The 13,408-nt window shown below is 33.0% G+C and overlaps 1 protein-coding gene across 1 annotated transcript in view; it reads left to right on the top strand.

Annotated features, from left to right (window-relative positions):
• Smp_141520 (hypothetical protein) overlaps window positions 1-13,408 on the top strand; it is a gene marked incomplete at both ends in the record, with an annotated part of 68,727 nt that overhangs the window by 38,885 nt on the left and 16,434 nt on the right. The window contains 4 exons of the mRNA XM_018798303.1: window positions 5,664-5,837; window positions 6,066-6,252; window positions 6,520-6,671; window positions 12,183-12,553. Of these exons, the coding sequence (XP_018653258.1) occupies window positions 5,664-5,837; window positions 6,066-6,252; window positions 6,520-6,671; window positions 12,183-12,553 (884 nt within the window). The remainder of the gene's footprint in view (window positions 1-5,663; window positions 5,838-6,065; window positions 6,253-6,519; window positions 6,672-12,182; window positions 12,554-13,408) is intronic.

The following is a 13,408-nucleotide window of genomic DNA, read 5'->3' as shown; positions in this document are numbered from 1 at the left end:
TTCACTGTTATCAGTATCTCTCAAATCATAGAAAAGGATATTAAGATTTGATATCTGTACAATAATATGGGGAATTTCAATTAAGATTACTGATTAAATGAATATTTTGTTTATAGTATAAAGTGAAGTTAAATAAAGTTTAGCTAAAGAATATTTTAAAATTGACATTGTGGTTAGATGTAGTCAACAGCTTGAACTATTCTTATAAGAACTGGTGCTAGTAATGAGATTCAGATACGAGGTTAACTTCTACAACACTGAGCTGGCATCAAACAGTGTTAATGTCTAACTTCAACTAATCCACGAAATTGAGCAACACATCCACCATTGTCTTCAGTGAGTTGATATCTCACAACAGACCCAGTTGAACTTCACTGATCACTGCTTCTCATTAGAACTCCACGAAATACCTTTTGATGCTAGTCACTAATGAGCATATGTTGATTAATATCACAACAGATTTCTTTTTCATTAATAATTCAATAACTAGAAAAGGATTATTAAACAGGTGGATTGTAACTTGTATCTTTCTTAATATACTTTTGGTTATATATACATAAGCGTTGCTATATACAAAACAGACGCCTGATTCACACCAATATTCATTATTTTTACATTTATGGTAAATGTATTATAGATAAAGATAATGATATGTATATAATGGTAATACATTCTACGTTTGTTTTCTATCATACATCCTTAATTAAATCATTCATTGGGTACTTGATTTTAATACATCATAAATCTATTAAGGATTATTCCCAAAACATCACCTGGTGTATCCATATAGAAAACAATCTAGTATTAACTCTTTCACCATATCTATCCAACTATTCTTCTATACATGTTACTAACATACATGGATATATGTGTGTATATTACCAAGACTGAATACTATCAGTATATATATACATATCAGAGGTGTATAATCATTTTCTGATATGAGATTAAACTGAACACCTTCATTGTGTAGTACATGTAACATATAGAATGGATAAGTATTCGAATACGGTGTTACAAATGTAATCTTTTATTCATGATCAACATTAATTCATATGGATTAGAAAAACAAACAAACAAACAAGCAAACAAACAAACAAGCAACTTCAAATTATACCTTTAAAGAAAAGAAGTAGACGGTGTAAATAGATGATTATTTGTTTGTTTGTTTGTTTTTCAGTGTACATCTAGAAGTTCATGTCTAGAATGGACCATTTCAATCTTGATTCATACATACATTATTTCTTTATATATTCTTCTATGTATTCCTCTTCTTGGTATTCGTTTATATAATAGTAATAATACTCTTACGACTACTACTACTGCTACTACTACGACTACTACTAGTAGTAGTAGTAGTACTATAACTACTACTACTAATAGTACTAGTAGTACTATCAATAATCATAATTCATCTATTATTCATAACCAATAATGAAAAGAGATCAAAGTACCTTTGTTTGTTGTTATTATTATGAATCATCATATTATAATAATAATAATCCATAAGTAGTATTATTGTATATCTTAAAAAATAAGGCCATTTTCTTTTTTTTTCCTTTTTGTTTTCCATTACTGTTATTCTTACCGCCATTTTTAATGTTTGAACATTGTATATGTCATCATTGTCTAATTGTATGTAAGTTAGTAAATAAATGATAGATGCTTCTATAAGGGAGATTGTATATGTGTACTTTGTTAAAAAAAAAAGAAAAAAGAAACGGAAAAAAGAAAAAAAGAGAACCGAAAAAAAGAAAAAAAGAGAAACAAAGAAAATTCCAAGGAAACTCTCGATTTGTTTACATTAAATATAGAAGTATCTTAGGACAAATAAATAAATAAATAAATAAATAGATTCACTTGAAAAAAAATTAAAGTTTTTATTTTGTAAACATTATGCTTTATTTACTTTGAAAGAAAATGTATATATCTATTACATTAGTCATTTGTAAATGGGAAGATTCAAACAAACAATACTAAATGAATTTAAACTTCATCCCATTGCACAAGCAAGTGGCTATCAGGACTCAGTAGCTAAGTAGATAACGCGATGGCGTTTGAAGCGAAAGGTGCTTGGTTCAACTTCCAGAGTGAACATCAACTCTGAGATGCAGGTAAATCCAGCTGACAAGTCCGAAATAGGACGAAACGTGCGTCAAACTGGATTCCATTTCTAGCCACTATACATATTTGTTTACAATATTTGTAAATGAGTTTTCATGAATCTTTTAGTGTACACCTCATGATTTACAATAGATTCGAATCAATAAAATGAATGACAAACAAAGGTCCTCTATTGCGATTTTAAAGATTTTTTCTAGTCTGTCAGGTACTTGAACGTCAATCAGATAGTCGGCAAAAAACCCTGTTTGATGTAGATTATACACTATTGAACATTAGTCAGTGAAGCATACCTCAGGTAGTTGGCAGGAAACCCTGTTTGATGTAGATTATACCCTATTGAACACTAGTCAATAAAATGTATTTTTAATCTAAGTGGAGCTGATGTTCTCTGATAGATTCAGGCTGTAAAGCTAGGTGATGTATTATATAGCAACCATCCTACAAATCAATTTCGATTATGGTTAATTTTGGTTAAGCTTTTTTATTAACTTAACAGAAATCATCATTTAGATAATAACAATTCTCATATGACACTCTAGCCAAAATGTTGATTGCTTAAGTATCATTTGATGACTTATACTCCTCCTCACATATGTATGCACGTAAATCTTATTATCAGCTTCTGTTTTCTTTTGCTGTGCCATTATTAAATTCGACTATAAATTGCACATGTAAATGCTTGCTGCTCGCCGATATTCGCTCAGCTGCTAGTAGCTTTCTGGCCTGAGTTATTTGACAATAAACTGTAGTTGCTACTTCTCTTTGCCTTCTGATTTTATGCAACGTTAAGTTTGTAATTATATCGGTTATCTAGGTGAACGATTAACGAATCACGGCACTACAATAAGTTCCAATCCATCTAGGGAAGTAGCTTTCTATCAGGATTACAGATACATGTTACTGATGAGCCTTAAATCGTGTGAAACCTAGATCAAACAAAGTTTTCTGTCAACTGTACGAATCTACATATTTTCTTAAAAAAGTGCACACTATGTTCAGTCATTTAAACACCAATCCACATTGTAGCTCAATCAGTAGAATTCGATTAGTAATAAGGGATTAAACAAAAGTGACGTTGATTACCACCCAATGATAAAATAACCGTAAAAAAATTATAAATACATGTATGACTTATATGCCAAATAGATATCATTTGGAGTATTACTAAATACTAGTGTTAACTAGAGATATGATTCGTTTGATAATAGAACTTTTCTGAAGTCTACACGAAAACCGCTCCACGAACAGAACCCAAATTTTTCAAGCCTCGCAACTAACGTCTCTTAATCATACTATTAGATATCAAATTCAAATGAATGATTAATAAAAATAAATAGGCAGTTTTAAGAAAAATACTCCCTTTTTTATAATACAGAATTCAAAAATTATACAGTATCAAGACAATATGTATTTTAGCCGGAGTTTTTAAGTGTTGAAGTGAATAATATGTATTTATTTATTTAAACACATAAACATTGGTACAAGGAAGAACCAAATATATATGCGCCACACTTCCTCATTCGGTTTGTGGGAAGGTTGGAATACTACACGGGTGGTTTTCTTAGGGCACCATTCCCTGAGCCTTTGACCTAGAGGACTAATCCACAAGGCTGTGGAGCAACGTTGGGAGATGCAGTCCCGTGGTAATTGGTGACTAACAATAGGTTCATACTCCATTCGTTCCATCAGGATCCAGGATACCATGTGTACAATCGGTTTTGAATCAGGGTTTTCCAACTCCCCTGTGTGGAACCTCTGTATCCACCAACCCAGTTGAAGCCTCGGACATTTGTTTGTCATCCTCTCAATTTCGTAAACAGTACTCCTGCCATGAGAAGGCGGTGAATAGGACTTCCCTGGCAGTAGTTGTATGCATGTGACCATGTAAGAGCATTTCGCGAGAGAGAGCGAGAGAGTTAACTCTTCCTACTCTCGGCCGTACCAGGGCATTTGGGGGTAATAATATGCCATTTACAATGTATTTTAAAAACGTTAGAATAAAAACAATAGTGATAAATTTAGATAACATAGAATGTCAGAGATCATAGTGTTTCAAGTAACATGCATTAATTGAGAGATCGTATAATGAAATGAGTCTAAAATAAATTTTTGAGGGATAAAAAATAGAGTTGGATAGATCTATATAAAAATATATTTAAAGGGGATTAGAACTGGGTTATCCTCTTAAAAGGATGCCTAATCGTTAAGTAATTTGGGTTGCATTCGTCACAGATTTATCTTGATTGAGATGAATTTGAAAACTAGCGAGTACTGTACATCTTACTGCTTACCCAAAACCCTACCAGAGATGGGACCCACAACCTCAAGGTCTATCGGCTGACGCCTAACTACGTGAAGTTTAAGTGGAAGTCATAAAGCAAACTATTAAATATTTTAACATTTAGTAAAAGCTCTAAAGAATTTCCCAATTCATTCTCATAAATTATGCTTAATACTGTAAACGGAGAAAAATGATCTTAAATAATCTACAACTTATCATCTAATTATGATCTTCCAAATGTTAATCAGTTCAGTATTCACATTAAGTAGTTCTCAATATTTTGTAATTAGATAAGTTCCTTCAAAATATCTATGTCATAACCGATGAAACTGATGTTTGCTAAATGAAATAGCGAGATTAGTATAGTAAAATGAAAAAAAAGAACTAACAGATGGTGATATAGATTCATCATCCAAAACTGACAACGAACCTTTTATCAAAATATACTCGTTTATACATTGAGCCCGCCAGCATTTGATAACTATTTAATGAATATTACATATAAGCAAAATAGGGGAAATGTAATTAGATCTCATACAGAAATAATGCATCTTACATGTTATATTGGATCCCGAGAAAAGCATTCGTTATCTCAATATTGAAGATATGTTTTACCTACGAGATCTAATTTACACGGAACCTATGTCTACGTCCCCTCGTCACTTTTATTCAAAAATCTTGCATAAAATCAATCTCGTATATGAAACTAGTTATCATAACGTATTGACGGTCCTACTTATAAGGATTGAAGATTTCATTGAAATTCAAGCTTCAATTTATGTGCCTAATTGTTAATCGAATAACAGGAACGAAGCAGATACCCACAAAAGAAAAAGAAACAGAGTTTTCAGTCATCTTAAATTGTCTGGATTTAGCAATATAAACAATTGTGTCGGTTGAATTTTCTGAAATTTGAGAGCTTGACATGAGACTTAGAGTTTCTCGGTTCGAACCTCCTGTGGTAGGGTAACAAATATACAGTACCAAGGAGTTCTGAAAATAAGACGAAAAAGCTATCCAAAACTTCTCAACTTTCAGTGATTGTCTAACTGAGATCAGTTTGCAATGTCAATATAAAAATATTTATTTATTCTTGTTTCTTAATCACTAATCATTTATGTAATAGTAAACCTCTAACCTGATTATATATGATCAAACTGTATTGAACGGACTTTGATAATTTTATTTATCAGAGTATATGAATACTGAAAACGGAACATCTTATGAAGTAGATTATTTTTCTCTGTTACATTTATAGATCGTCCAGTTTCATCGGAACGTCATGAATCACAGACTCAACAACAACAACAAACTACCTATTGTCCTGATTCTAATTCTAAATTAATCGAACCTAATTCCATTTATCCAGATCATTTAGAACAATGTAGATTAAATGGTAGCGGAGATACAAGCGCATATTGTACTAGTGAAAGTAGAAAAAGTCAGAACGATTCATCAGTGAATAACAATAGTAATAGTATAATTAATAATGATCACAATACAAGTAATGGAAGTATTACTGATCAACGTTTCCATTGTATTACTACTGATGGTAATAATAATAATAGTAATACACAATATCCTCCGGTAACAACATTATCTAATAGTGATTACCCTACAAGAACTATTAGTAATTTACATTATAATGGAAATAGTGTAGGAGAAGGTATAACTGCCTCATTATCCGATTTAGGCGGTTCCCTGTTATCTTTATCTGCAGTTATTCCTGATCCACATCATTACCATCACCATCGTCATCATAGCCGTCCTCAATATAACTCCAGTGAAGTTAACAGTACTAATCATCAAATAACACCAAATGATTCATTTAGTCCATCATCTAATTGGTCAATTGATGGGAATTCACAATATACTACTCATAGTAATAATAATCATAATAATAATCAATATATTCATCCAGATCCAAATAATAATAATAATTATACTGAATCATATTATACATCCATTCGTCAATTCAATTCACCAGAACCATCTACATCAACTTCATCATCATTCATTTCTGGTAGAAATTATAATAATAAATCATCAAATGAACAATTACCATCAACATCGGATAATAATAATAATAATAATCATAATTATAATAACCCAAGTCCTTCGAATGAGCATAAGCGTAATATGAATAGTACAAAAGATTTATCCATAAGATCCGACTTTCGTCATCAACATCACCAACATCATCATCCAAAATTACACAATTCTAATTTGATTACTGAACATAATCCGCAGAAATTTGTAAAAGAAGGTTAGATTTCATTTGCATTATTGTATTGTTTAATTTAATACTTATTTTATAGTAATTTCAATAGTTGAGATCATGAGTCAATTGAAGCTAGACCATCATGGAAAACCTAGAAGCAATGGAAAGGCCGTTTCGTTCTATTGTGGGACTCCTCTGCAGTGTGCATCCATGATCCTATCTCGCGAGATTCCGACCAAGCATCTATCAGTCTCGCGTGTGAACGCTTAACCTCTACAACATCCAACGGTGTTAATGTCTAACTTAATCCAATCAACGAAATTGAACGACAAATTTATCATTGTGTTCAGTGAGTTACTATCTTACAATAGACCTGGTTGAACTCCACTGATTACTGCTTCTCATTAGAACTCCAGGAAATACCTTTTGAAGCTAGTCACTAGTGAGCATATGTTATTAATATCAGTAGAGGTTTTTATGGATATTATAGTAATTTCAATAGATGAGATCATGAGTCAATTGAAGTTAGACCAAAATGGAAAACCTGGAAGCACTTATTTTATAGTTTGTATCATGGGATTAAGTCTGAGTAGATAACCATTAAAAACCAGAAGTTACTAAACAGTTGGTTTAGACTAGATACAGGAGTGCTTAACATTTTTCATCCCCTACCCCATCAAAGGGGATTGAATTGAAGAACTTTAGATCTATTGGTTAGAGTTTAATCACTGAACTATTGAGTTATTATTTAATAATTTATATAAAAAACTTCAACCAATTAGTGATATTACACTACTACTCAGTGGTCTAGTGGTTAAGCGTTCGAACCAAGGATTCGATCCCAGGACCTACCAGCCTCGCGCGCAAGTGCTTAGCCGATAGACCACTGAGATTCCTTTAATACACTGAATACTATACAATTATGTGTTTATAACTAATGAAATTAACAAATTGGCCCAGATAATGACCAACAACTTATGATATTCAGTAGTATAAAATTGGGACAATCAAGTTTTAAAAAAATCCTACCTTAATTTTTCATTTCATTTATCTCATTATAATGAACCCCCTGATAGAGTAGATGAATTGCAAGTAAAAATGGAATGCAGATGATGTTATTTCTACTCATTAGTTGTATGAATATGCAACCTACTGTTGATGTACACATTGTAAACTGAACATAGAACATTCCATTTTAAACGCCAATATGTTATCCGTTAAATTAAGGACTAGCTTTCATTATTATTAGATAAAGATAATTCAGATCGTAAGCAAAGATGGATATTGGTTAGCAGTGGAATCCAGTTTGACGCGCACTTTTTCCTATCTGGGACTCGTCATCTGGATGTACCTGCATCTCAGAGTTGATGTTCACTCTGGGACTCAAACCCAGTACCTTTCGCTTCAAACACCATCACGTTGTCCACTCAGCTACTGAGTCCTGATAGCCACTTGCTTGTGCAAGGGGGTGAAGTTTAAGTTCATTTAGTCTTGTTTGTTTGAATCTTCCCATTGATGTTTAGGACTGCAACTGGTCAGTCTCTAATTGGCATATGTGCATGCTGTACGTATTGCCTCATTTTCACCAACGAAAGAGAAACAACTTTTTATTACCTTATTGTAAGCTTCTATTAAGAATTTTTAATAAACCATAGGTATTGAAACCAGAATCTAAACTAAATTAGATAAACATTGATCACCTGAAAAATTCAGATTGAATTAGTTTACTTACAAGAAAGCTATCATAATAGAATTTCTTGTAAAACGAACAGGTGTTTACATATAATTGTCCCAACCGATCTAAACTAGATTGATCCATGATTTCGATGAAATTCAGCAATCTCCACAACCCCTGACTGACAATTGTCATGTACACACTTATGATTAACTTCGAGAGGAAATTTCTACAGTTCTAGTGAGAAGCCGTTACCAGTGGAGCTCATCTATGTTGGGTGTGAGACTGATACCCATCGAAGACAATAGATGGCTAGTCAGATAGTGGATTGATTGAATTAAGATACAAACACCGTTGGGTACCATTTCAGTAGTCTGACGTGAGGCGTTCGAGAATGAAAGTGAAGGTTGTGGGTTTGATTATTACTGGAGGAGTGGTAGATCCTCACTTTGGAGAAGTCATTTACTTGGGCGAAACGGTGATCCAGTGCTTCAGTTTCTCACCAGTAGTCTAACTTGGATCAGTTCATGATTTCGACATTACAGATAGAATTTAAACATGGTCGCAGGTGAATAATAAATATATGTTTTGCTATATTCCAATGAGAAGAAAACTGTATTTCTGACCTTTTGTGACCCTAAACAATATCGGCTGTTTATTTACTCCGAAGAAGTGGATTACATCCAGTCACAAAACGTAAAAAATACATTTTACTATTGATTGTGATGTAACAAAAAATATACTTATTACCAACTTTCCACCCAATTTATCTATAACTATCAAGTTCAACCTTAGCATTGATGGTCATACTTTGTTTTTAAAAGATATTTACCTTTTTGACAAATAAATTTATTCGACAAAAACTGATGGGATTATGGTAGCCAAATTGATCATTTACTCAAGGAACAATATCCCAAATTTTAACAGAAAAGGTTATAAATTACAATCGAATAAAGAGAGGAGCATGGCTCAGTTCACTTATCTGTGACTTCATGGATTTGTGCCATATTTTGATCTGGCCGCCCCTAGCTTTCTTCCAACCTACTCCTACACCATAAAACATTTCACATCGGGGCAGCCGTTGGTTCGTCATACGTAACACATTTCCAAGCCATCTCAACTGATGAAGTTTCACTACTTCATCAATCCATTTACCATCCTTACCTAGTAACCGTTTCCTAACAACTGCATTACGAGCAATGCGTCGAATTTAAGTAATCAAACCTTACAATAAAATGGATACTGATTTATAATGACAACAAACACTTTACTAAAGTACAATAATCGATCATATTTAATAAGTTTATTGAAACCTTTTAGTAATTAAAAACAGATATCTGAACAAATTCACATGATAATGTTTGTTTGAATCTTCCCATTGGTGTTTAGGACTTCAGCTGATCAGTCTCTTGTTGGTATATGTGCAGGTACATCCAGCTGACGAATCCCAAATAGGACGAAACGCGCGTCCTGTATTCCACTGCTAGCCACTACCCATCTTTGTTTAGATATCTGTACAATTGTAAAGTCTTTGAAAAAGAGAAATTAACAACAACTTCATAATCACTTATGATCAATATGCATAAGTAGAGTTATGTAATATAAATACGAATCTTAGTGTATTATTATTCAATATTTTAACTTGAAGGAACTAACCATCGATTCATGAATATGAAGTTTGTCATTTCAACTGGATACAATTAAATTGTATCGTCACTTAAATCCCTCGGTATCTCAATGTTACTGTCTTAATTGAATCATAATAACTATCGACTTGTTTAAGATTCCTTAAATTGATCTCTTGAAATAACCTGTATAGATTCAATTAACTAGTCCTAACCCACAAAACAAAACAATCTACTTATAAGTACAAATAAATTTTATGACATATCTACTCAAAGAATCAATATATCAATAAAAGAAAACCAAATTTCCATTCTGAAAATTAATCAAAAAAAAATCATTAAAATCTAGTCTAGTTACTGTAACCATATTAATTATGAGCAAAGATTGATGGTGGCTAGTAGTGGAATTCAGGACATGAGTTTCGTCCCATATGGGAGTTGTCAGATGAATGTACCTAAATCCAAGAGTTGATGTTCCTGAATTTTACTGCTAGCCACTATCCATATTTACTTATAATGTACGTGATTTAAGACAACCTCGAGACAATCCACGCAGGATGCACATATATCAAAAAGAGACTAATCAATTGCAGATCTAAACATTAATCGGAGGATCTAAACAAACAATACAAATAAAGAAAATTCAGCGAAGAGAATTTTCTTTTCGACGAGATCATTTACTTAAGCTGTACATTTTCATTTATAGTTATATGGAAGGATAGCAAAAGATTACATCATAAATTGATTCAAGACTCATATTAGCAATAATCAAGGGGTAAGAAAGGAGTGTAAAGCTGAAAATAATTTACGAACCAGACAATTGTCCAATTAACAGATATGAAGAAAAACGACATACATAAAGTTTATAATAATAAAAATTCAATGATAATCAAGAAAACATGTATAAGGTTATGATAATAACTAATTAGACCCATAGAATTGAGATCATGAGTCAATTGAAGCTAGATCACCATCGAAAACCAGGAAGCACTGGACAGCCGTTACGTGCTATTGTGAGACTCCTCAGCGATGCGCATCCACGATCCCGCACTCGCGAAATTCAAACCCAGGACTGCGCACTGCTGAGGAGCCCCACACTAGGATGAAACGGCCGTCCAGTGCTTCCAGGTTTTCCATGGTGGTCTAGCTTAAATTGACTCATGATCTCGACTCTATAAAGTTACTAAGATCTCCACCAAAACCCTTCTGATAATTAGATTCACTTGGTATTGTTTGTTTGAATCTTCCATTGATGTTTAGGACTGCAATTGATCAGTCTGTTATTGGCACATGTGCACACTGTGCGTATTGCCTCAATATAGCCTTAATTCACAAGCATTATAAGCAAAAATGGAGTTTAAAATTACAAAACAATAAGTTTTAAAAAATCAATAATAATCGAATAAAAATGTAGAAAAAAGGAAAAAAAAGAACCAGAACATACCACTAAAGGGAATTAGAGCCAAGGAAGGATGAGAGGTTGGACGAATCGTATTTGGCACACAAAGTTCAAGCTTGAGTTCATGGATTGCCAATGCACTAGCAGTGTATAAAATATTTATTCGAATTCCCTTTGATCCAATTTACACCATATTGTTTATTTAACATTTTTTGTTTTTGAAGAGGTTCTTGTGGATATTATAGTAATTTTAATAGTTGATGTCATGAGCCAATTAAAGCTATTCCACCATGAAAAACCTAGAAGTATTAAACGACCGTTTCGTCCTATTGTGGAAACTTTTCAATAGTGAACGCGCGAAATCAATAGGTCCTGGGTTCGAATCTCTCCCTTCTGACAATGATCATATGCTCGCTAGTGACTGGCTCCAAGAAATATTTCCTGAAGTTCTAGTGAGAAGCGGTAACCAGTAGAGTTCAACCAGGTCTATTGTGAGATATCAATTCAGTGAAGACAATGGTGGATGTATCGCTCAATTTCATGGATTAGTTGAAGTTAGACATTAACACCGTTAGATGGCGACCGGCTTAGTGTTGTAGAGGTTAAACGTTCGTGCGCGAGAATGATAGGATATGGGTTGGAATCTCGCGAGATGGGATCATGGATGAGCACTGTTGAGGAATCTCACAATAAGACGAAATGACTGTCCATTCCTTTCAGGTTTTCTATAGTGGTCTATCTCTAATTGACTCATGATCTCAACTATTAAAATTATTATTTCTTTTCTTTCAAAAAACTACCAAATTTCATATAATGATCGAAAGTTTTTTTGTTTTGTTTTGTTTTAATGAATTCAGATAAATCATCATCACCATCATCAATTCATCCAAATAAAACTAAAAATTTACAAAAATATTCTCAATTACATAATCATCCATTATATCCATTACCACCATTATATTGTAATGAATGTTATTATCCAATAAAGGATATATCCCCTATGAAGTGTAATACGAGTAATATAAATGAACAATTATCAATAATCAATACATCTATCCCATCTATAATCAATAAAAATTTACATTCATATGAATTTTATGATAATTTTTATTGTTCATTAACAAATAAAACAATCATGACAACAAATAATGAAAAAGAACAATCAATATTAAATCAATCATTTAAACAATTTAATAAATTAATCAATATAGATAAGACAAATATAATAGTAAGTTGATTATCATTATTGATATTGTGTTTTAGGGGGTAAGGATAACTATTTGTTTAGTAATTTTGTAGTTGAATTCATGAGTCAATTGAAGGTAGACTATCATGGAAAACCTGAAAGCACAGGACGGTCGTTTCATCTTGTTGTGGAACTCCTCGACAGTGAGCATCCACGATCCCACCTCGCGAAATTCAAATTCAGGACCTATCAGTCTTGCGCGCGAACGCTTAACCTCTACAACACTGAGTCGGTCGGCATCCAACGGTATTAATATCTAACTTCAATTAATCCATGAAGTTGAGCGATACATTCACCATTGTCTTCAGTGGTGGTGTGTTTGTGTGCTACTGATGTCGACAGATATTGGTATGTCTCATCAAGGGAAAGTGAAATGCCTGAAGGCACAACGTTAAGAAGATCAAAGAAAAGAGAACGAGAACAAAGAATAATTGGTATGGAAACAAATGAACAATGAAGTGTGAGACGATTGATTGATGTTTTGCAAATGAAGTATTTACTGTATGGTTCACAGATTTGACTAACTTGTTCTGTAATTTTGTATTGAAATACATTCAATTGTTCCCACTTGTGTTCTCGTCCACTAAAACGCTACTAATACCAATAGTAGTATTAATATTAGTAATACTAATACTAATAATACTACTGCTATTGACAAGGAATTATATTTTCATAGTTGAAAGCGTGAGTCAATTGAAGCTAGACCATCATGGAAAACCTGGAAGCACTGGAAAGGCCGTTTCGTTCAATTATGGGACTCCTCAGCAGTGCACATCCACGATCCCGCACTCGCGAGATTCGAACCAAGGACCTACCAGTCTCGCGCCAGAACACTTA

The sequence above is a fragment of the Schistosoma mansoni genome, chromosome 6, assembly GCF_000237925.1.
Source record: "Schistosoma mansoni strain Puerto Rico chromosome 6, complete genome".
Taxonomy (NCBI): domain Eukaryota; kingdom Metazoa; phylum Platyhelminthes; class Trematoda; order Strigeidida; family Schistosomatidae; genus Schistosoma; species Schistosoma mansoni.
The sequence above is the reverse complement of the archived record's forward strand: the minus strand, read 5'-3'. Positions and strand labels throughout refer to the sequence as shown.